The sequence below is a fragment of the Natator depressus genome, chromosome 3, assembly GCF_965152275.1.
Source record: "Natator depressus isolate rNatDep1 chromosome 3, rNatDep2.hap1, whole genome shotgun sequence".
Lineage (NCBI taxonomy): Eukaryota > Metazoa > Chordata > Testudines > Cheloniidae > Natator > Natator depressus.
In genome coordinates, this window is record NC_134236.1 from 119,391,873 (window position 1) to 119,417,938 (window position 26,066).

Genomic DNA, 26,066 nt, shown 5'->3' on the forward strand with positions numbered 1-26,066 from the left:
GTAGGAATAAATGGTTAGTTTTCAGAATGTAGAGAGGTAAATAGTGGTGTCCCCCAGGGATCTGTACTGGGCCCAGTCCTATTTAAGATATTCATAAATGATCAGGAAAAAGGGGTAAACAGTGAGGTGGCAAAATTTGCAACTGATACAAAACTACTCAAGATAGTTAAGTCCCAGGCAGATTGCCAAGAGCTACAAAAGGATCTCACAAGACTGGGTGACTGGGCAACAAAATTGCCAATGAAATTTAATGTTGATAAATGCAAAGTAATTCACATTGGAAAACCTAATCCTAACTATACATATACACTGATGGAGTCTAAATTAGCTGTTACCAGTCAGGAAAGAGATCTTGGAGTCATTGTGGATAGTTCTCTGAAATCATCCACTCAGTGTGCAGTGGCATTCAAAAAAGCAAACAGAATGTTGGGAATCATCAAGAAAGGAATAGATAATAAGACAGAAAATATCATATTGCCTCTGTATAAATCCATGATATGCCCACACCTTGAATACTGCGTGCAGATGTGGTCACCCCATCTCAAAAAAGATATCTTGGAATTGGAAAAGGTTCAGAAAAGGGCAACAAAAATTATTAGGGGTATAGAACGGCTTCCGAATGAGGAGATATTAATAAGACTGGGACTTTTCAGCTTGGAAAAGAGGCGACTAAGGGGGGATATGATAGAGGTCTATAAAATCATGAGTGGTATAGAGAAAGTAAATAAGGAAGTGTTATTTACTCCTTCTCATAATACAAGAACAATGGGCCACCAAATGAAATTAATAGGTAGCAGGTTAAAAACAAACACAAGAAAGTATTTTTTCACACAATGCACTGTCAGCCTCTGGAACTCCTTGCCAGAGGGTGTTGTGAAGGCCAATACTATCATGGGGTTCAAAAGGGAGCTAGACAGACGCATGGAAGATAGGTCCATCAATGGCTATTAGCCAGGATGGCAGGAATGGTGTCCCTAGCCTCTGTCTGCCAGAAGCTAGGATTGGGTGACAGGGCATGGATTACCTTATGATAACCTATCTGTTCATTCCCTTCGGGGCACCTGCCATTGGCCACTGTCAGAGGACAGGATATTGGGCTTGATGGACCTTTGGTCTTACCCAGTATGGCCGTTCTTATGTTCTTATGAGCTAGCAAATATGTTTCCCAAAGGCTTTCCTATTTCCCATTGGATATACAGTAGAACCTCAGAGTTACGGACACCTCAGGAATGGAGGTTGTTCATAACTCTGAACAAAACATTATGGTTGTTCTTTCAAAAGTTTATTACTGAACATGGACTTAATACAGCTTTGAAACTTTACTCTGCAGAAGAAAAGTGCTGCTTTTAACCATCTTAATTTAAATGAAACAAGCACAGAAATAGTTTCCCTACATTGTCATAGCTTTTTTTTTAACTTTCCCTTTATTTTTTAGTAGTTTACATTTAACACAGTACTGTACTATATTTGTTATTAATTATTATTATTATTTTGTCTCTGCTGCTTTCTGATTGCGTACTTTGATTCCAAATGAGGTGCTTGGTTGACTGGTCAGTTTGTAACTCTGGTGTTAATAACTCTGAGATTCTACTGTAGTATCTTTAAGATCTGAGGATGTATTTCATTTTGGCATAGTGCTCTGTAAACGTTTAATAGTTCTAATTGCCTTGTTATTTTACTTCATTGTAATTGAAAAGCATTTTAACATGGCCCAAAGGAAAATGTGTCTTTGATTGATTTCATCCAAGAAATGAAAAGAATAAATAATTATTTAAATGTGGCTGTCACAGGGTGGACTGACCCTTTAAGGGAATTGGGCTCAGCCCCCTTGTCAGTGGTTATCCATCTGTAGGTGATAGATTTAGGTTTGGATCAGCAGTTAGGTCAGGTGACCAGAATCACCTAATAGTAGCCTGGAGAAGGACTTCCCATAGAATGGAACCTGCTGTATCTGAGAGGGGAAGGAAAGAGATTTACAGGAGATGCTGAGGGTAAGTAGGATATGGATGGGACAGGATTTTCCACACCAGCCAGAGGCAATGGTTTGGCTGGAGCTACTTCCTATACAGTATTTGTGTGGAGTGGGAGCAAGAGTCATAGAGAGAAGAGGCTTGATGAAATTCTAAGCAACAAAGCCTTCATTCAGCAAGGGGCTGAAGAAATTGTGGCATGAGAGAAAGACTTGTGTTGGTTTAAATTGACATTTGAACTGTTGTTTTAATAAACAGACACCAAGAATGGGTATTATTTGATTTCCCAGAAGGGGAAACTGTGGCAGCAGTAAGGTCTGATGGGAGATCTGACCCCACCACAGTTGTCTTAAATGTGCACAGTACCCTACAGAAAAATAGAAGACACAATCCCTGCTGGGAGGAGCTATGGACCTGATCCTGTAGCCCTCACTTGAATAAGTAGGCTTTACTCATGCAAGTAGACCTAATTAGGTTTCAGTGGGATTATTTGTATAACTAAGAATTAATTGCACAAGTAAGGGCTACCCATAATAAGTAGAGTTGTGATATGATAAAGGGAAAGAAGACATCAGGCAAGGTTAGTAGATAAGAGGAAGGAGTTCTACATGGTACAGATAGACAGATTATCTGAACATCTTGGAGAACCACTTGAAGAACCAATCTTCACATTATCTGAGATTTCAATAAATGAAATTTAGATTCTTTTCCTTAGGGCTGCTCAGTCCCCACACTAGGACCTCTTTTTGTCTCAGACTCAAGACCCGTCTGTAAGGGTGGCAGCAGCTGTTTAAAGCCAGCTTCCTCACTTTTTATTGTCTCTATGCTAGATATTGCAGGCTAGTGATATAGAACGTAAATGGCTTCAGTCTCCTTCCCTGTCTCCAGGACAGTTCATTAAACCTTTCATACCTGGTCCAGTGTGGACTCTGTCCACCAACATCACACATACTTAGAGTATGTCTTCACTACACAGTTAGCACAGGTGATTGGTACCTGTATTAGCCTAGCCCACATGGCAGATTCCCTACTACCCGTGTTACTTTGTTCTCATGGTTTCTGCACTTATCCATATGTGTCTGGTGACATATCCCATGGTTCTTTGTGCTGAAATGCTTGAGGATTCTTTCCCAATTGATTGTGGGAGCAGTTGTCTGCCCTTCAGTGAGAATTGTGGGAAGGCCATTGGAGGACTGTTAGCACTTGAGTGATTTAGCCTGCATCCTCACTGCAAAGAGGGTGAGTTCCAATTCAAGATGAAGTGGGAGCAGTGGCTCTAACCTAGCCCCCCACCTGGGTAAACTACCCCAGGCTTGAAGAATCTCCAAAACTGGTCAGAGGCTTTTCTGTATGGAAGGTAGGAGGGTTTAGGCTAAAATTTGGATAAGAGCCTGGGTTAACTGTGCAGTGAAGACATACCCAGAGATAGAATTAAACACTAATTAAGAGCTGGAATTTCTTTACATTCACTACAGATGTGTATGCTGAAAAAAACACAGTGAGAACAAGTTGTATAGCTGATGTTATTCTAGCCTACTAACTCTTTCTGAGAATTTTTATTTTTTATGTATATGAAAATGACACGCAGTGAAACGTAGACCTCTAATGTTTAAGTGCTGGTCATTCAAGTTAAAATTGATTACAAGTGAGGAGATTTGAGGGCTCAGGAGATTGATAAGGAATACAGCATCATTCACCAGTTCAAATCCAACTCACTTTGGTACAAAGTAAAAGTCATAACTATCTGATGAAGGCTTGGTTGTCTATGTCAAATGAGTTGGTGACTTCACTCCCGTATCCAGTGCATCACTGTTCACATTACTCATCACAAAATCTACCTTCACAAATGGCATTAATTTGCAATCCCGTTGGCATTCTTGGTATTGATACCAAGGAATGACTAGGTATCAAACCACTTCTGCGATATGAAAGAGCTATTTCAGAACAGGGTTGAGATACATTGGTAGGACAGTATCAGAGAAGATTGCGCTGTTGCTTCCCTTGTTGAAGTTGTTCTGTAGATAAAAAGATGACTTCATCATTGGCACTATTAATCTAACTTGTGTAGCACTACATTTGCTTCCCTCTCTCTCCCCCCCCCCGCAAATTGTTTTTGGAGCTATCTGTAGAAGTATAAAATACACATAGTATTTACAGTGACAGAGCCATGTAGAGTTAGGGTTCCTTGGAATTCTATAGCTGCATCTGTGTGACAAAGTATACTATGCATTTGGGTCCCAGGAGACCCCTGGACTAGTAGCTGGGCAAAGTAGAGCTAAGGACCAAACTTCAGTTTTCCCTGTTGTGTCTGCAAGGTTTTGGTTAAGTGGCGGTAGAGCAGGTGCAACTAGGTCTTGAAACCCAACTAGGCCACATATAAAAAGAGAAAGTAGCAAGGAGTATCCATCTGGGAGGCAAGAGACCAGATTCAATTACACAGGAGTCTTCTTGCTTACACTGCCAGAAAAGGGAGGACTTTAAAAGGTATATATTGTACCCTGTGACAATGCTTTAAAACTATTGAAAGGATTTTTTTTTTGATGCAAGCACCAAGTGCCACAGTTTTAAAGACACAAGTCCTTGACATTTCTCACAATGCTGAAGAATTGGGCATGTGTCTGGATTGTAGTATTTGCATTTCATTTTTAGTCTCTGGATTGTGAAAATAGCACGAGAAAATAATCTTGCATTATTTCTGTTCCATAAATGACTTCATATTTTTTATTCATTAGTGTCATGGTAGCCCTAAAAGTTCCCATTAGGGAATGGGCTGCATTCTGCTAGACACTATAAAGCAAACATGAAAATGTGGCTCTTGACCTAAAGAACTCACAATCTGAACCTGAATTAAAAAAAAAAAACCACAGAAAGATATAAATAAGACTGAGACATTTGGGTTTATCTAGCTTCCTTTGTGGGCCCAAGTGTAACCTCAAAACCTTCCAAAAGAATATTTAAAAGCTAGATTGTTGAAGACAATGGTGGATTACTGGTCACCTTGCCTTTTTGCTTAAACTACTTAAAGGTCAGACTACACAGGAGGCCTCGTCAACAAGAGACACTGACTGACATGGCGTCAAAATAACTAACTGTACATTTTACAAATGTAATGGGGACTCAAACCTCTTCAATAGTAAATTTGGTCAGTTTGTGGCTAAAGTCTACCAGCTGATGGAACATTGGAAGGCTCTGAATATACTGGGGCATGTTTTGAAACCATTGCATGTGGTTTTAGCCACTCAACAACTATAACTTTGCTCTGAGTAAATTGTGACCTAGATCTTTGGCTTTGTTTGAGGAGTGCACAGTACAACTCAGGAGAGGGGCTGAACAAATATGGTTTTAAGCTGTATTTGCTATCCTCTGATCCTGACTCAGTGCACTAACTTACACTGGCTACCAAAGGCCCCAAAGGGTTGTTAGGGCACCAGGTAAACATAATTTATCGAAGAGATGTCGCCACAACCTTTTAATACACTGCTATGTTGGTTGCTGAGATATGACATGTAGGAGCTGCTATGCCACCTGGATGGTCCTCCCATGGCTGGCTAAATTGGTTTGGGGGCCACTTGCCACTGGCAATGTGTTGCAAAGTAGCCCAAAGATAGAAGAAACTGGGCCAATTCATTCATCAATAGGAAGTATCCATACTTAATACAGAGTGTGATGTACTTAAATACCAAAGTATCGAAATAATTGGCATAATGGGAAAGGAACCCATCTTCTAAACAGCTTCAGTGAACATTTTATCTAAAGGACCTTCTTGTGGTCATTCTTGCAGCTTAATTACTATGGTTAATATTACAATTAAAAAAAGGCCTGGAAGGAATAGTTGATTCTCAGGCTAATACTGAAAGATAATTATCGCTTTGGGTATATAGAAGAAAAGCACCTCTAATTAAATGATTCGTGTAACATAAATTAATACTGCGATCCGAATAAAGTGCTTCTGATTTTCTATTTATACTATTTCCTATTTATACTGTTTATAAGAGCAGCAAGTTGCATAGTGAAATGTCAATTTGCATGTTAAATCGTCTTTAAAAAATACACAGATTTTCATTGCGTTAACAGCTCAACAATTTCTGCAGTGGTGGAAGTACTGCAGTATTGGATTGGCTCAAGCCCACCAGCGATAGCCAAAAAAAAAGAAAGAAAGAAAGAAAAAAAGGCAAGGAGTATAACCTTGAACTTCATCATCCTAAAAAGGGTGTTCTGGCAGGGATTCATATAAAACACTCAAATTTTATTCCTGTCTTAATCTCATCTCAGTCTCTGTGAGGGTTTTTGACAAGACATAAGCCATTATGCCAATGCCTTGGAAAGCTAATTAGCAGCTTGAGACATCCAGGGAAAGGGGATAAGGTTGGCAATTAATATCCAACTGTGTGAGGTTGGCAGTGTCCTTTGAGCAAGAGAAGAAAGTGTGAAAATTACTGGAGTGAATTAGTGTGTCTATGAATTGTCTGGACTCCTTAGAAAATGCAATTATTTTCTGTACATTGGATTTGCTTTAAAGAATCCCATTAATGGGACAATACAGTGAATCAAGTAAACAAGAAAATTAGAACATCAGAACTGAAAACATCAAGAAATGTTTACGTTATATTTTTCAGGAAACAGACTAAAGATAGTCAGTTCACCATTCCCAAGAGCAGGGGAGAGGACTAATAGCTTCACAGCCTGATGTATGCAGGCTGAATATGTTTGGTGTTGCTTTCAGGCCTCCCCAAAAGACCAAATTATTTATTCATTTCAGCACCTATACACAACTCAGAGAGGAAGATTTCAAAGGCATAAGTGGGAGATAGATAACCAACTCCCATTGACAGATTATGGGAGTTAGTTGCCTAAGCATTCCTTCTGCCTTTGAAAATCTCCCCCTGCAATATCTTGGTCCTATGAAAAATTTGGTTCTCCTGTAAATACTAAAACATCCCATCTAATCTATCTATGACAGTGGTTCCCAAACTTTAATGGCCCGTGAACCCCTTTCACTGAATTGTGAAATCTCGTTAAACCCCTCCTAAAAATGAATATTTCCAGGGATTTAAGTTTAAATTTCCTCCGCACTCCGTGGGGTTCCTGCTGCTGGACCCCGTTGACTGCCCTGGTCAACTGAGCTCCACTGAGCTCGAGCTGCAGGTCCCGCTGACTGCCAGGGCTTGGGCTGCGAGCCCCAACTGCCTGGCTCCGCTCTCCCTGGGGCTCTGGCTGCCAGCCCCGCACGGAGCACTGGGGTTCGGGCTGCCGGCTTCCCGCTGTCGGGGGCAGGGCTCGGGCTGCCAGCCCCAGCTACCCTGCCCTGCTCTCCTTGGGGCTCGGGCTGTCTGCCCTGCAACAGGGTCCCACCTGCTGCCTCCAATGCCCGGGGTCCTCTGGCTGCCATCAGTGAAATTTTTCTGGCGAACCCCTGTAACATTCTGCGAACCCCCAGAGATTCACAAACCCCACTTTGCGAACCACTGATCTATGCATTTCTAATCTTCCTGTCACCATAGTAACTAGGCTCCCTATCAATAAGCTAAAGAGTAGCTAACAGTACTGTACTGTACAGTATAGTAGCTAACAGTATATGGTTAAAAATAAATGTGTAAGCTGATATACTCTGGGTATCACCCCTGAGACTACCATGGAGTAATGACGGAATATCCTCATGGACTAATATCAGTTTTCTGTGGATCAGCTTCATTCATCGTCACAGAACTGAGCTGAAGCTAAATATGCAGTTGATCTCAGACTGAGGTTTTCTTTGGTTTGTCACATCTGACAGTTGGTATTCTATACAGCTCAATATTCAAAACATGTATAATTATTTCATGGCAAGTTTACATGAAGCCTAATTGTTACCTGCTCCATGGTACTTTTTTTAATTTTTTTTTTTATTTTTTGCAGGGAAGGGGGTTTGTTCCAGAGAGGAGGCAAAGGGGAGAAGAAAATAATAACATTAAGATCCCAAGTATGAAGCAGATTAGGATTGTTGATTAATATTTCATCTCCTGTAATATCTTTTTCTGACTCTTGAAACATAGCCAAAATAAAATCAGTAAAAGTAAAGTGCACTAGTACATTAAAGAATCAATGACTAACTGAACACTGTTACCTTGATCAGATATTTTTAGAGCACCATCATGTTTGAAAATTCGTAGAGACATGAAGTACTGTACTTCGTAAATCATACTTAGGAAATTAATTTCCATTTTTCATTACAGTGGCGCCACTCATGCTGTTATCATTAAAATAAGTCTATAATTCCATTATGCTGTAAATGGGGCTTCATTTTTAGATCAGAAATAAAGTTTAAAACTAACCACAGGCATCCTAACCACTTCTGCATTTAGTGGTCCATATTTATTCTCTAGAAAATTGTTGTAAATTCTCTTGACCTTCTGCAGCTTTTATTTTAAACCTTTTTGCACTGGATCTTGGGTTGCACTGATTGGTATACAATGGATAAAATGAAGCAAATAAACAAGCGAGCACGAACCCTTTGTTTTAGAATGCTTTGATATAATCACAGAACTAAAATAAGCTTAATTTTTCATCAAAGTTTACAGTGCCTTGATACGTGGAACAAACATGTCTCTGGTCCTGAAATGAGCTCTGTGTAAGCACAGAGGTCTGGCTATGCAACAGTCATTGCAAGGTTGAGGCCTGTGGTAGGTGTTGCCTACACTATGTTGCTGTTCATCTTTTCATTCTTAGTTCTATACAGCACACATCGTTTTAGATCAGCCAGGTCTTCCCAGACACTTAGAAATTGTAGACACAAACTCAGTTTCCCAACCTTCCTGTGTCCTGTGGTTAGGTAAGACTGCTCTGAGACCTTGAGAGAAAGTTGTTACACATTCATTCTTCTGTCCCTAATATTAAGAATAGACGATATTTACAGTGTTCTGTGCTCCTTTGATTAAGAATGAAATTCACTTTGTCAATCTATTGAATGCAGCATCTGATAGTATTTTTATCTATTTAAAGGGATAGTGCTGTCAAACAAGGTTATGGTGTTTATTGCAAAAATAAAAAGGACTTACACAATAATATCTTTGTACATATTACACCTCTAGCTTAAATCTTAAAAGAAAATGGTTCCAAAAATAAAGATAAGGAAGAAATCACAAAATCTCTCCTTGTGACAAAACATCTCTGAATTTATCTTTGCAAGAGCAGGATAAATTCCTTCTGTCACTTCTTTCCTTCTCCTGAAAACTCAATATTTTAAAGAAAACAAGGGAGACATCAGAGATGGCTGAAGGGAAGAAGATTCAGAAGGGAAAAATGGAGAGAGTGATAGAGACAATAGAGTGATAGAAAAAGGAGGATGAATAGGAAAAGGAAATAAATGGCAGAAATAATAATGCTCCTAAAGGTGAAATTATTTTCCCAGTGAATGATGCTAAATGTGACAATATGACACTAACGACAACATTTTCAAAGGCACCTAAGTCCTATTTTTCAAAAGTTATGTAGATACTTAAGGCCAAATTTTTAAAGGTATGTAGGTGCCTAAAGATGCAGATAGATGCCTAATAGGGTTTTCAAATATATCTAGACACCTAAGACCCAAGGGAATAGTCTGAAATTTTTACTCTTTAAATTTTTACCCTAAACAAATAATAATAGCTAAAAGTCATAATTTACCTTGATTTTTATGGATATGCTCTATTGACAGAAGTGGGAGTTCTTCTGTGCCTAGGTGGTAATATGTAGTCCTAAATATATGCCCCAGCCCACCTTTGAAGGGGCACACCCTTATCCTAGAAGAGAGGAAACAAGCCAGTTCTTCTGGGCTTGTTCAGAACTAACCAGGCACACCTGTGAGGCTTGCGCTACCTGGTTGGGCTGGTGGGCTTAACAAAGGAAACCCCACCAAGAAGCGGGTGGTGAATAGGAAGAAGGCTGCTGTATGTTAGAGATGGCTGACCCCAGAGATGGATCAGCCAAGTGGGAAACAGTCACAGGCCTCACTATCCCTGAAGGTGCATGGACCAGCCTTGAAGCAGGAAGCCCCAAGAAGGCAGCTGATGGTAGACCCTAGTTAGAGATACTTTATCAGCTGATAAGCTAAGCTCCAAGGGGGTAACCCCCGCCCCAAAGACCACCTAAGATACAGACTACTCTTGCCTTTCTTTTCTTTTCCTCTGATTCCCCCTCTCTCTCAAGGGAAAGAGAGAAAAGGACCTTTTTTTTTGTTTGGAGAACCCCTTGTGTGTTGCAAACAGGAGAAGGACATTACAAACAACTTGAATTGGGCTCTAGTGGGGACTCAGGAGGTCCTGAACCTCCCCCCACCCTACACCACCACCATAATTAAAAAGAGGAATTTCCATTAAATGAGCTTCACTCTCTTTTACTAGCATGATGTCATCACTCTCATGCACCCCTCTCAGGAGCTTGTGTTCACAGTTCCCCAGGCACTGCAAGAGGCTGTTTACCAGTAATACACAAACAAGTGAAGAAGAGGTAGCAGGGGATATATATACAGAAAGAGAAAGAGGTTGTAGGAGAGGTGAGCCTGAATGCGTTTGGTGGTGTTCTTGGGCCCTCCCAAAACAACCTTTGAAACGTTAGCAGGAAAACTAAAAAAACCTGTATAAGAGTATTTTCTTTTAAATATGGACATACTATTTAAAGAATGCTCTATCAAAACACATAATTGACTAATTAAAAATACTATTGATAGTGTTCTTTTAATATAATTTACTGTAGGTGTGTATTAGTTATATTCATGTGCTTGGCACTGTACTGCATACAAAAATAAAGCCAGTCTCAGTACCAAAGAGTTCACAGTCTAAAAGACAAACACTTAACACTGCAGGAGGTACTTGGAAAACTAAATCAGGGGATGACCTAATGCTTGCTTTTTTTCCTCTAAAGTGATAAATACAATTCTTGTGGGCATTGTGGAAAAACAGGGGTTTTAAGAGGGACTTCAGTGAGGAAACAGTGACAGCTTGGTGAACTGGGATCAGGATGGAGTAGTATGAATCCATTATAATCTACAAATCAATAAAATGGATAGCTGATCTTTGTGAAATATTTAGGAGTTTCTCTGGGGGACAGATCAAACAAGCATCGAGACTGATGTCCTGCTTCTAGCAATGTCCCACACTAGATGGTTCAGAGGAAGATGAAAATAAAATATAATTCATGTGACTATTTGAGAGGTACTATACTAATATACTATAAAGGATTGGGGAGAATTCTTTCCTGACTCCAAATAGTTATGCCACCCAAGAATGAGGACTGATAGCCTTTGTAATTTTGCAAAAAGAAAAGGAGTACTTGTGGCACCTTAGAGACTAACAAATTTATTTATTCCGACCTATTCATGATGACGACAGCACCTCCTTTGTCAGCCTTTTTGATTATGATGTCAGAGTTATTTCTGAGGCTGTGGATGGCATTGTGTTCTGCACGGCTGAGGTTATAGGGCAAGTGATGCTGCTTTTCCACAATTTCAGCCCGTGCACGTTGGCGGAAGCACTCTATGTAGAAGTCCAGTCTGTTGTTTCGACCTTCAGGAGGAGTCCACCCAGAATCCTTCTTTTTGTAGTCTTGGTAGGAAGGTCTCTGTGAGTTAGTCTCTAAGGTGCCACAAGTACTCCTTTTCTTTTTGTGAATACAGACTCTCTGAAATTTTGGTTTCTCCTAGTATGGATCTACCTTTTTGGCTCCTCCCTATGCTTAGCTGGAATTCTATATGGGCTTGTTTTACTGGGAGCTTGTGTTTTCCTTCCTTCAAGTTGGGACAAGAGAGAAAGTTAAATTGGGTTAAAACATCACATCAGCACAATGGTTATGTTTGTTTCTTCAACTGAAATTGTAATAATTGTTTTAGTTCTGTGTCTCCTCAGCTTTAGAATAATCTTTGGGTGGGGGAATATGATTGTTTCAGAAAACTTTCAGTTGCAGGGTTGTTATTGGTCATCGTCTTCTTTTCTTCTTGCTGTCAAAATGGAATTCTGCTTTCATTCTGCTGGACTATATGGAATTATTCATGGGCTCTGACTTCTCTTCACAGCAGTGGATCCATAATAAGAGAAGCCAAAATTATAGGTTAAAACACTACAGTTATTTTGCCTTAAATTTCTGCTAGTTCTAAATCAAGCCATTTTAGACCTTTAAAGTTTAAGTCCAATCTGTTTCTGATGTTTCAAAACTGAAAGAACAACCATGTAATATGATTATTACAAGTAATAAATAAAACTCAGTGTTAGCCTCCAGAGATTGCTAAAGAAAAGTTTTCCCACTTTCTTAATGAGTCTGTCATAGAGACAGGAGAGTGTGTAGTATTGTGGTGGAACTGTGATGCAGAAAAAATTACTAGAGAACTTGCTTTTGCAAAAATGTAGGGCATGGGAAACACTCAAAAGCTTTCTGTAACTAGTTAAATTTATTGTATTGTACTTATGACCAAAAAAAAGGGAAATGGTGGTGGTGCTGCTACCGCTACCAATAAGATATTGAAAAAGAGTCAGGAGAGTGGAGGTTCTGTAGGATTCATACAAGGTTCATGCGGTTGGCAACATTCAGGGCACGCCCAGAGTGTTGTGCTGGACTTGTGGACACACACAGCTCCTTTCAAGGGCATCAACCTTGGAATCTCGCCAAGATGACATGAACCGTGGGAAGCCTCTCAGGACTGGGCTCAAGGCCCGAGAGCAAGGAATGCGGTAGATAGAAATTGGTAAATAAGAATGTTAAACAAAGCCAGTGTATTCCTTTTATCTGTTGGAGAATGTAATGCGCGGGGGGAGAGAGAGAATAAAGGGGAAGGTGGAAAGCTGACAGGGAGAAGCCCGTTAGCAGAGACCAGCCTGCTTGCTTGCTAAAAGCTGTGTTCTGTCTTGTCATTGAACCGCCACAAGGTTCAAAGGCAGAACTGCCAGTGCTGGAGGAAGTAAAAAAAAAAAGTAAAAAAAAAATGGTGAGGAAAAACACACATTGTGGAGAACAGTTCACATCATATGCACTGTTAACATGTAAACTGGCATACTTGTGTATATGTGGTGTTCAGTCACGCTTCACAAATCAGGTCCTGAAGGTGTTTTTTCAAAGTCCATGATGAAGGAGATGGTTTCATTCTTGATGGGTTTTTCAATATTCAGTTAAAAAAAATGGGACAATATGCCTGAGTAATGTGAGAATATAGGCAATGGTCCTAGCCCCTCTTCCTCCTCTCTTCCAATTCCAATAAGCCTTTAAATTCTGTGCTTAACTCATAACTTCTGGTGTGTTGATTGGAATGAAAAAATAGTTGTCCTGCAACACACTGTGTGAGGTATACAAGTAACACCTTGGGTCCATGGGGCACAACTTGTCAGCTAGTGTTTACCCACCTATATAGTCTGGTTGGTATATATGAAACATGTACTCAGGTAATTTGAAAGTGTTGAGATGTGATAATAGATAAATATTTATAGGTGAGGAGACTTGTCACCTAGGGAAATTAGTTTCCCCTTTGTTTCAAAGATCTGCCTTTGTGATACCTCTGCACTCCGGATGGGGTAATATATAGTCATCGCCAGTGACACTAGTATTTTTCCAATAGTACAATTTTTGTAAACTAAGTAATGTGTCTGTGCTATCGGCTTACCTGTCACATGGCATCAACCTGTCTGAAAAGTGAGATAGAAATTTTAAAAAAGTACTGTAACACATGAACATGCAATGTTCTATAAAAAAAAGAATAGGTCCTTCCTATCTGCTCTGGTTAATTTAATTATTAATATTTGTGGTTTAATCAACACAGTGCTTTGCACCAATTTTAATTAACAGTGTCAAAAAAAAAAAGACAAATGCTTCCAAAAATGTTAAGTTATCTGGAATATGAACTGTACAAACCACTTTTTGAGGAGAATTCTCAAATGCTAGATTGAAGGTAAACTTTTTGAGTAGAATTTAGACAGGTCCTACAATGTTTGCAAAAGGATATTACAGTGTGAAGAGTGGCATGCACATTGGTTAGACTGGAAAAAGAAAGTTGGTAGCACTCTTTCAAGCTCCACCCACAAAATAAGCTCCATCAACTGGAATGATCAAAATGAGACATTGCACACAGTGTATTTTGCTGTTGTTTAAATACGATTGTGTGTGTTCTCTAACTCCACTGAGTGCGTGTGTATTCTCTGAGCTCTTGAACTTCGCTCCTCGAACTTGGCTCCTCTCCTTAACGGGGCTTGAATAGGCCCATAGGCTCTGCAAGGCAACTTGGGATAAGTTCCTTTTCAACTGAGTTAAAAACATAAGTAGTAGTATCTTGAAATACCACACACTTGTGAATCCAAAGTGATACATCACTTGTAGTAGATTATTATTTTATTCCTCACATAAGAAAGGAGAGGGATGATCACAGATCTGCACAATGGTGACATCTTAAATGATCATAGCTGGGCATCTGAATGAACACCTCACTGAGATGAATGGGGCTATTGTTAAAGACTCTCTGCAGACTTGGGTGGCTCTTAGGTAGTTACACTTGTTTTATGTGTTTGATGTTTTCTTCACAACCATAACAGTTTAAGAGGTCATTTAAGAAAAAAAAAAAGAAAGCTGAGATTCTGTAGAATAAGACAGCAGCTTGAGAGAGGCACCAGTATGGTGTATGGGCACGTACTAGCTATTTCCAAGCCCTGCATGCAGAGATATAGCTAACAATGAAATTTGTACATACATTAGCTGTTCTTTCCATTGTGCCTGTGATATTATACAACTTTCCAAAGAGATTACATGCAATTACACACAATACGATCATTAATGTTATCAAAGCAGTCAAGACAACTCTCCAGCAGTGAGCTAATAAAGGACTGATGAAGAATAAAAATGCCTGTCAGTACAACACAAGAAATGTTGCCTCCATGTGTATGCTTGCATATGCTTGTGCTGAGATAAGGAAGAAAGTAAGAGAAGTACTGGCAGTTCTTGATGGAGGTTTAGAACAATAATAATGCAGCTATGTCTGGAGTTGCAAAGTAACACGCAGAGCATTGACAACTGAGGCAGATGCGGGGGATGATGATGTTACTGCTGCAATTACTATGTGCTGATGAGGGATATCATCAAGTTTGCAAAAGAAATGTCTTGCACACCACAGTCGTGCTGGTTAATGCATGAAGATGGTGAGATGATCAGGTTTTTTGTAAGCCGTATTCATTTAGGGTCCAGCTTGCTTTTGGGCAGTGGGCGGTTTCAGTGCCTAGTGAAGACAGGCCAGTGTAAGGGGATTGTGTGGTCCTTTATAATGGTCAAATTGGCTGAGTAAACTCTTACTGCCAGCCTAACAAGGAATGCCAGCAAGCCACAGTGCTTAGTGACAGCTGGGAAACAACATTTGTGGAGAGGAAGAACATAAGGAACAGCATCTTCTGTCTCCTTCTTTAGCCATAGCTTGAGGGTGTTGGGCACTGGTCAGTGTTTCTTCCAAGGATAGGAAGTAACTAATGCCTAAGGTGGGAAAGTGCAAGGAAAGAGGATAGAGTTAATAGCTGTTTTTAAGTGCGTCTATAGTGCCTAGCATAATGGGTCTTCAACTGTAGTTGGGTTCTCTGTGCGTTATCCTAATACAAAGATTAAATAATAGCAGTAGCAACAGGCCAAGTATATGGAGGAGGCGGAGGGAACCAGGAAGAGGGGGCAGAGTTCAGTCTGGAAACAGAATGTGACTGGTGATTAGAGACGGAACACAAGGCGTGGCTGGGTGGGAAGATCCCATCAAGGCTCACGTTAGAAGACTTGTATTGTTTTACAAGTTACAAATCAGGAGAGATCATTGGATTCCCCCCACCTCAGCCCACACAGCGGCTCACTCAGACTCGCCACAGGCGAGCAGCACGGCATGCTGGGAGTTGTAGTCCTGCCTTCCCCGCCCCCGCTTCCCTCCCTGTGTCGGGCTGCGCGGAGGGTTGGGGGCGGGACTACAGTTCCCAGCGGTCCGGGGCCCTTCCCTTCAGCGCAGACCAGGCATTGGCGGCGGGTCTCTTCCTCTCTCGGCTCTCGGCAGCGGAGTGGCCCCTGCGGCTGGCAGCCGGCAGCTGCCGCCTGGGGCTGGCTGGAGACGCTGCGGGCTGCCGGGCGTCAGTGCGAGGGAGCGCTCCGGGGGCCGCAGACGGAGCCGGCGGGAGAACGGGGGCGGGACCTGCAGCAGCTGCCGGGCGAGGAGCGAGTACCTGGCCGAGCCCAGCCCCGGCTCGAGGGCAGCAGCGGGGGCCGGGCAAGCGCCTGGGGAGGGGTTGGGTGCCCCCTGGGCACCGGCAGCCGTTGTGACCCCCGCCGCCGCCGAAGATGAAGAGGTGGCTGCTGCTGCTGCTGGGTCTGGCTGCTGGGGCCAAGCCCGGCTAAGGGCAGAGCCGGAGGAAGGGAAGGGGAGCGGTCCCCGCGCTGCGCTGTGCCGTGCCGCGCCGCAGGGCTCCTCGCACCTGGGCTTGGCAACGAGCCGCGGCAGCGGCGGGGCGTCGTTCGCTGGGCGGTGTGAGCCCGAGCCCGCCTCTGGGCGCGGAGGTGTCAGGATGCGGGGTGGGACCCGCCAGCCCCTCTGCCCTGCGGGAAGGAGCCCGTGTCCCCACAGCGTCTGACTGAGCCGTGTCCGCCTCGGAGGCGGTGGGAGAAGGTGGCAGGGAGGTGACGCTCTGTGTGGAGAAGACGATGGGGAGGAAGAGTCCTGGGCGGAGAGACACATGCTACACGCAGTGAGTCCTCTTTTCGGGGGGTGGCAGAAAACCGGCTGCCATGCGGGATTGATCCGGAGCAGCGGCGTGAGCAAGCGGTGGGGACCTGTTGTCTAGACGAACTTGGGTTTGAAAACAGCCACCCACACACCTCCAGACGCTGACACCGCCCACTGCCCAAAAGACAGGGGTGAGGAGGAGGAGGAACTTCTCTTTTTATGTGTGTATGAAAAGGATGAGGACTGGCTCCAACGGTGTCCATTTCTGCCAAGGATAGGCACTGACTCTGCTTCCTCCCTGCTCGAACATTTTTTAGTTTTATGGAGGGAGAAAATAGAAAATAAACGTTCACTTCCTCAGAGCAACGATCAAAATTCACCTCCCCAGACGAACAAGAAGAAACAGCAGCAAAGCAGCCACTTTGCATTGAATTAGGAGGAAGAAATCCCTCTACAGTGTGTTTCTCCAAAGCTGGAGTTGCAGCTGGGTTTGTTTGTGCTTGCCTTGTGTGGTGTCTCTTTGAGGGGGTGGGGATGATTTTCTCTTTGGAATATACATTTTTCTTTTCGTGGTAAAACCTGCTGTCTGGAGGAGTATTATAACAAATATCTCTGAATGGGAGAGACTCAACTGCTGAACCTCTTTTTACCTAAAATGTTGATCCCCAGAGAAATCTGAGGGTGTGCTCTTTTGAGGAAAGAACAACCACTCCATTAAAGATGAACACTTTTTAAGTTTTGTGGTCAACCAATATGTTTTGTAATTTTTTTCTGGTTCCTGTTTTGTGATAAATTGCTCTTATAACCATAAAAGACTATTTTAAATGAGTTCGTAATTTTGGTGGGAAGGGAAGGAATACCTCCCAGGCATTTCTAGTATGACAGCTTTGGTTTCTCAAGAGTTAATCGGACTTGCGTGATACATTTACCACTGTTCTGGTAACAAACTTGCCTTTAAAAAAAAAAAAAATTGGGGCTAGTGGGGAGGATTATCTTGGTCAGAAGAATATCTTTGTTTTGGGGGTGTTTCCCTCATTACACTCCCTTGATGACTCCTGGAGGTGGTAGTGGGCCCATGAAAGACTGTGAGTACAGTCAGATCAGCACACACAGCTCCTCATCTCCCATGGAGTCTCCCCATAAGAAAAAGAAAGCAGCTCCCAAGAGAAAATGGGAGGTTTTCCCTGGAAGAAACAAATTCTTTTGCAACGGAAGGATCATGATGGCCCGGCAGACTGGAGTCTTCTACCTGACTCTGGTTCTCATCTTGGTCACCAGTGGACTCTTCTTTGCATTTGAGTAAGTGACAATAAAGCTTTCGTTCCCTCCTACTGTCTTACTGCATGCATTAAATTTCCTGGAAGAAAACTAGATACAGTGCAGTTGAATTCATTCGGGTGTCATTGAGGACATTTGAATGAATTGAGATGATATAGGCTTGTATAATTGAGAGGAAATTCAATGTGCTAGACATCAAGTGACACAACCCTGTTTTAGTTAAAGAAGGTTCTTGGTTCTTGGGTTAGATAATCAATGTTGTACTGTAGTTGCTTTCAAAATGTAATTATTCTGGTGTTTCTGTATATGGTAATAAGAATGCATAATAGCAGGAGTTAGGATGTGGAGGAGCTGATGTAGGTGCTTGTCTATCAGTTTCTCAAGAATGAGAATTGACAGATGCAGAATGCCATCCACTTTCTCATAGTTGAGCACTGAAAGGTAACCTTCCTTTCACTGGACTATTTAGGATTACTTTTTTTTAAACTCTTATAAAGTTAGCTGTAATAACTGTTAGACTATCTGTCCTCTGTGTTTAAAAGGTCCAAATGATGTTTGTGCCTGTAGAGCCACCAATGTTTCAGTGACAATTTCAGATGTTGTTCAGTATTCTATCACCATCTAGCTGGGTACATTTTCTTCTTGTTCTGTATCAGTGTCTGAGGGAGCTCCATCTCTGATTTATGATATCTTGTTTTACTAAGATTTTTGTAAACTGCTTTAACATCAGTTTTTAGAGCCTAATTCTCCATTGCAATGATGTAATGCCTAGCTATATGCAGGGCAAAGTGCAAAATATTATCAGATCAGAAGGTACTAAATTTTCTGCTGTTTGCAGTGGTGAAATTGACTGTACAAGATGCAAGACAGTGGAGAATTGCACACTTGGGCCTGGTCTACACACAGTTTTTATACCAATTTCCCTATTTCAATTAGGGATGTGATTCTCTTTTTACTGGAATAATTAAGTCAGTATAACCCCCTTTAAGTTATACTGATATAACTGTGTTCACTTTTTTTTCTACATGTCTGGGAAAATGCTACATCATTATAAGTTATACTTATTTAACTACACACCAGGGGGTTGTGCTGCTTAGTTGTATTGGTTTCAAACCAGTATTGGTGCAAAAACTGTGTGTACATGAATTTTTGGTCTGTGGTAACAAATCTCTTCCAGAAACAGGCACAAGCTTCTGGCCTTCTAGCTCCATAAGAACCATTTCCTTTTATGTAAACTTAGCTGTTATTTCTAAAAATCATATTCTAAAGCTTGTAAACTGGTCCAGTCACACCGTGCATATTGATGCTTACCATCTTCAGGAAGCTAAGTAGTGGCATTAATAGTCTCTGAATTGGACCAGCTAAATGCAGAAATCCTAATTTATTGGTAGCATTTAGGCAGATAAGTTCAGCAGGTAATCAGAACGTATATGTACTGAACTCTAAAAGCTTTTGTTTATTTTTAAATGTGTCATCTGGAATACATTGAAGATATTACTTTCCAGAGGGAACTGCTTACTGTAAATCTTATTGTAGACTCTGTGAAACTTGTTGGACCTCTGTGACTAGTTGAGCTAACATGGTCAATGATGGTAATCTGTCCACCAGTTATATTTATTACATATGTTTCCTCTTCCAGTTTTAAGCAGATATTATGAATGTTTCCTTTCAGTACATTTGATTAGTAACTGACTTTGTTGAAGGTGTCAGTGGATACATCTGGACTGCAAGGGAAAAAAGCCCTGGCAGTGAGTCTTGGAGCCTGGGTCAACTGCGGCAGGCTCACAGGGCTTGCACCACAGGGCTAAGAATAGACATTCCCGGTTGGGCTGGAGCCCAGGCTTTGATATCCGGTGAGGGTGGAGAGTCCCAGAGCCCAGGCTCTGGCTTGAGTGAGAATGTCTATGCTGATGTTTTTAGCCCCCTAATGTTAGCGTGGTAGTTGACCTGAGCTCTGAGACTTGCTGTTGTGGTGTGTGGAGTGTTGTGTGTGGGGGTTTTTTGTTTTTTGGCAGTATAGATGTACCCAGTTAGGCCCACACGGGCAGATTCTTGAGTCTTTGTGGAGCTTCACTGAGTATGTCTATGCTGCCTTGTGAACCTGGGTCAGTAGGACTTGGCTTGTGGACTTGTTTTTTCTAAGCCTGTGCTTGGGCGTCCACACTATATTGTAAACCTGGGCTCGCCGTTGCTGGTCCTAGGTCTCACAGCCATACTGATATGTCCATACTCAGACCTTTTGGACTCAGGTCAATGGCTTGAGCTGTGTCCACAGTGCAAAATGACAGAGTTTGACCCATCCTCCTACCAGGGTCCTAGGACCTGGGTCCCGAGTACTTGCTGACCTGAGTCAGGCTGATTTGTGTGTGGATGGAAGGGGGGATATGGGCTCAAACCCAAGTCAGAGCTCGGGCTTAGTGTGAAGTGTAGACATACCCATCGACTTCAGTAGGACTTGCATACACATACTGGTCCCACAGAAAGAAGCTTGGAAGTTCAGGGTACAAGTTGTTACATTTTAAATTGAAATATTTTAAAGTAAATTACAGATAATGGCTTGACAGGAAGTTGTAACTTTCACTTAAATTCGACCTTCCAAGGAAACATTTTGTGTTGAAATATTCTGCTTGGTTGCACAATTGAAAACAGTTAAGTTAGGAACAGCTGCTAGCTTTTCATCACTATCCTGAATTTATATTAGAAGTCCAGTAAAGTTATTTAAATTGTATCTCTGAGCCTGGGTGCTATGTTAGTGTTACTGTATGTAAACTGCACTGAAGATTAAATTTAAAATTATCTAAACTTCATCTAGTTGTTATTTAAGTGCTAATGTTACTGGACATTTTGAAACTAGGAAATAGCTTTGTGACTTTTGTGGTTGCATAGCATATCTGTGTGTGCACATACTGTTTCTGAGTAATTCTTGCACTCTTCCCCTTTAAACTGAATGCTTAACAAATTGTCAACAAAATTTAGTTCAATGAATTTAAAAAACTACTTGCTTCAAGAGGAAAGCAGCAAAAATGTTCTCCCTAATAATGTCACTGTTGTGTGGCGGATTTTGTTTTTATGCAGAAAAATGCATGCAGTGGAATTGTCAAGTCACCATCTAAAGCATCATTTAATATCGGCTTGTGTAGCTAATTGCTCGGTATATTTGTGGGGTATTTGGGCTATACAAAGAAGAGGATATTTTAGAAAGTGATTCCCTATTGAAAAGTGTTTTGGAATGGTTTCTAAATTGAGGGTAATTTTTTCTCGCTTGAACTTGCTGCAAGTGATTATCCTTTCCTTTTAAGAAATACTTGTTTATGTTACTTGAGAACAGCATTAATTAAGAGCACAAACTAAAAGTAACTTTAACCAAATCAGTTTCCCAAAGACAGCAATAATTTTAATTGTGTATACAAACAGATTATGTCGATAGAAATATAGCAGTTTAGGAACAGGATTTATATTATCCCTTCTGTGTGCATGAATCCTATTAGTGTTAATAGGAATTGTATACAGAGTTGGGTACATACATCTGAACAAAGTATAAGAAGGGAACCATTACTTGCTAGTCTTCAAATTGCTTTTTCTTTTGCTACAGAAGAAGGAAGATAACTTTGCTCTTGACCTGAAAGATTGGGGCTAATTGCTTAAATTGTTCAATTTCTGTACCCAAGTTGAAGGGAAATGGGGGAAGAGGTTTTTTGTTGTTTTTGGTAGCTTATTCCTGGGAACCTATATGACCTTAACGTGGATGTTTGTCCCTCATTCCCTTGACTTCCTACATTCCTTTTCATGTGCTATAGTACCCGATTTCTTTTTCTCTCCTCCTCATTTTGTACATACTACCCCCATTATCTGGAACAGGCTTTCTTCCTCATTGATTCTCTTTTGCTCCCTTTCCAAAAGAGCAATAGATTTTTCTGTCATTCTCTAAAACAATCAATTTTTTTCATCTGGACTGTTATGGTTTGCTGTCATTGCTGTCCAACTATCCTTCTGACCTGCTTCCCTTGTCATGCTTTTCCCTCCCTCATTTGCCCTTGCATCCTGTTTTCATCTCCTATTCGCTTCCATCTCAGATTTGTTCCTATGACATCTCTTCTTTCTCTCATTTCACTTTCCTCTCTTCAATAGGCCCAAATATGCATACACAAAAATTATAAACAGATTTAGTTTTTAAGCAACTAAAATACTTAGAAAACCACAAACTAAAAAACCTCAAGGAGCACACATAACAAACTGAGGTAGACATGTGGTTGTCGTCTTGTAAGCTGCCTTTTCCCTGCCCTTCGGTTTGGATATAACATGATACTGCACGCAACCTTGGGTCCCAATCCTGGAAGTGGTTCTATGCAGATGGATGTTTATGTCCATGCAAATTCCTATTGTTTTCAGGAGATTCATGCAGGTTGAAGGATTTGCTTGCATGCAGCAGTTTTCAAGATTGGGGCCCTAGTTTGTAAATTCTTTGGGGCCCAAAGAATGTTGGCCCAGAGTTTCAAAAGTGATTTTGGATGCCCAACTTGACACTTTAAAGGTGTCTGGTTTTCAGAAGATGGTGCTCAATATCTTCAAGTGGCAACGTGGCACCCAGAATCGCTTGTTCTTTTTATTTCTCTGTAAAACCTTATGCAGGTATTGATTCAAGCGATTGGTTCCTGATCCTGCAGCCTTTCCTATGCTCATTCATTCTTTCTGATAAATGGACTTTGCACGCTTTATTTTTCCCTTTGCTCTACTACATCTATATGTATTTCTAAAATTAATCAGTGCTCATGAAAAGGTATTGGCTTGACAATCATGGAAAATGAAGTATCGTAATCTCAGAATAGATAAAACCTGAGCAACATTAGTGCAAACTTTCCTACGCTGTCTTGCCGATGCAGTAAAAGGGGTTGCACATCTCTAACTAAATTGGTGTATCGTTGCAACTTATTAGTGCAGTTTAACACCTGTTGGCTTGAATTAATTACATGTACACATCCAGGGAAGAATAAACCTGTCTACTTTGTACATGCGCTTGTTCAATCACAGGAGAGTAAGATATGCAATTCAACCTCCATCACATTAGAAAATAGCGTCTTTGTTTTAAACTTATGTGCATGTTAAGCCTTGTCTAAACACGCTCAAATTACATTTTTTGAACTAAGATATAGTGTTTGTATCAATCTAATTAAACCAGTTCCTATGTCATTGTGGGTACACTTCAATTTGGAAAACAGTTATAAATTGATTTAGTGTGTCCACATGGGTTGTACTGGTTTAACTAGTTTGATATAAAACACAAATTTTCACTTAAATGGATGCAACTTGTATGTGTTGACAAGCCCCTACCTTCTAATTGGTATAGTAGCAGTTGGTGACCTGTTCTGTGCCTTCTTACTTTGAGTACCACTGTTACTAGAGAACTTTTCCTGATTTATACCTTTTTGTATAGAATTTAGAGATTGTACAGTGAAAGTAGTAGTAAACACACTATACTGAAATGATATGACTTTGCCACTCACTGCAGCAAAACCTTCACGAATCAACACTCATATTAGCAAGCTACGTGATTTCACTGTGTAATCAACCATTGCTTTAATTTTGTGACAAAATGATGTTTTATGCTAATCAGGGAGATAGTGTAGCAGACAGTGAATTGATGTCGTATTATCAGATAACTTTAGCCTTCTCTTTATTTTTTTTAAAATGCGTAACTTGCTTACATTTTTCATTCCCAGGCAATCCATGCACAAAAATATAGTATTTTCATGCCTATTTGATTAGATAAATTAGCATACTAGCTGTAATATAGGACAAAATATTAACCTAGACTAAGCTGGTTGGTGCAGACGTTTAGTTCAGATTTTTTTGGCGTTGCTCCTCTCAGTGTTGCAGGGCCTAAGTTTCATTTTCAGAAATAACTTACCCTCTTCATGTCTTCTTAAGAGCTCTGTGTAGCTTGAAATTTTGTGTCTCACCAACTTTAGTTGGTCCAATCAAAGGTATTACCTAACCCATCTTGTCTCTTAGGCTCCTAAATTGCTTTTGAAAATGAGATTTAGGAGCTTAAGTCATGTAGGCCTTGTGTCACAGAGCAAAGCAATGCCTAACTACCTTTACAAATCTGTGCCTTTCTCTTTTTATTGATGTTTTAGCACACTTCTAGTATTGTGATTTAAAATCTGGAATTTATATCAGAGAGGTGCACTGAAAAATTCATAAAAATTAAAGTTTAATTGATCTAAATAGCAATAATGTAAGCTTCAAAGCACAAATTGACGATAAAACTACCTCTATTATACATACATTTATTTAATTGAAGATGGAAAACACATCAAAGCGTAGAATAAACCTAAATGATTACTTTGTTGGAAGGGTATCATACTGTACAGGCTACTTTGACTGACCTATTGTGTCAGCAACATGCATTCTCTCCTTTTCTGGAATTTAAATAACTGCTTCTTGTCTTCTTCTAATACATGATCTAAAGATATTAAAGTGACAATGTGGTCAAAAATGAAGTGTTAGAAAAGATGTCAAATATTTGTAGGAGCAATCAAATAAGTGTTTAAAACATATATACTTATCCCTGTATGGAATATTCCAACAACCTGATGAGGCTAATATAATATTATAATATGATTCTTTCAGGGATACATTTCATAGTTCTGAACTGTTAACTGGAACTCCCACTGACTGAAATACGAAGAATCCCACAGGAGCAATGGTGCAGCAGTAATATTATCAATTACATCAATCTTAGTATTAATGACTGTGTGGAGATCACTAAATCACATCTTATTTAGTAGCAAATGTTACCTGTGGTGAGTTTAACTGTTAAGACTGGTGGTAACATACTGCATGTAGCATTTCTCATCCTGAAGGTACCAAGAGGTATTTTAGAGTAAGCATTAGGATACACAAATTGAAGGAATTACTTCACTGACACATGTGAAATGTAGTAGCTGCTTGTAGGGGTAATTATGAACGTAAAAGAATTAGCTTAGGATAACAATATATTTGCTTTATGGCTTGTGGCTAGTAAGGAAAAGGCCCCAGTCAGCAAATAAAAGAAGGTAGTGAGAATAATAATTAGTATTATTATTTGTAGTGTGGAGAAGGATAGTTCAAAAAATAACTAATAAAATGAAGTGCGATAGTAAAAAGACAAACTGGCTTAAAAGAAACAAGTGCAATCCTTCCCACTGTTCTGCTGGTAAGCAAGGCGGGGTGAGGAGACAGGGAGGAAAGGCCTTGGGAAGGAAGTAGATTGTAAATCTTATCTGGATTAAGACAGGAAATAAGGGTGAATTGTCTCAAATTTGGTTTTTAGCTGAAGTTGGTAATTGGCAGTGACATCACTTGCTTGTTAAGGATATAAAAAAAGTAAACTCTTCAAACATTCATTGCTAATACCTGCCTGACCACCTTGGAGCTGACCAATATGGTTCTAAGCACACCTGGGTTTAGCCTGTTTGTAAGTATCTTGATCATATGGTTATAAATGTTTTGTTACTGTTGGATGTAGTACATTGCTAATTACTTAGGCATTTTTAGAGCAATTGTATAAATTCCAAAGGCCAAATGGTTTTAATAAAGGAATTAATAGTTAAATTAATGTCCTGGAAATACCCCCTGTATAACTAGAAATTCCAACACTGCATTAGTAATGCATAGCAACATAATCAAATGCTATGATGTTCTGGAGGGGAGCTCAGAACTCCTTGTTAAAATTCTTCCATCAAATTGAAGGTAGAGTAAAAGTAATATCCCTGCCTATGGTGGGGAATTCACTTCTCTAAATTATCCTTAAAGCATCCATGTCAGAGAGAACTTATTCCTGGGATTTATTTAAAAAACAAAACAAAAAAAACCTTTCTGAACTACACTTTCTGTACTTAGATTATGTCAGATTGCAACAAGTATTAGATATTTTCCTTGTGGATGATGCCCATCTACTGACATACCTAACAATGTCTTCATCTTCTTCACCATCCCCACTTCAAATTACCCAAGTTGAAAAATGGTAACTATCAATGAGTTCTGTTTATTTTTGAGGCACTAAGTATACTTAGTGTAAGTTTTCTTTTTGGGGGACTTTCCTTGATTATGAGAGAGGTAGGTAAATGAATACATTTGTTCCCTTCATTTCTGCAAGCATGCACCCTAGAGAT

At 40.4% G+C, this 26,066-nt stretch overlaps 1 protein-coding gene across 5 annotated transcripts in view; it reads left to right on the forward strand.

Moving 5' to 3' along the window:
- Positions 1-15,987: 15,987 nt before the first annotated feature.
- ZDHHC14 (zDHHC palmitoyltransferase 14) overlaps positions 15,988-26,066 on the forward strand; it is a 160,357-nt gene continuing 150,278 nt past the window's right edge. The window contains exon 1 of one of the 5 annotated variants that reach the window (XM_074948683.1): positions 15,988-17,934. In XM_074948683.1, coding sequence (XP_074804784.1) covers positions 17,684-17,934 — 251 coding nt within the window. In that variant the 5' untranslated portion in view covers positions 15,988-17,683. The remainder of the gene's footprint in view (positions 17,935-26,066) is intronic. The other 4 variants (XM_074948681.1, XM_074948680.1, XM_074948679.1 and 1 more) reach the window with 4 other exon arrangements.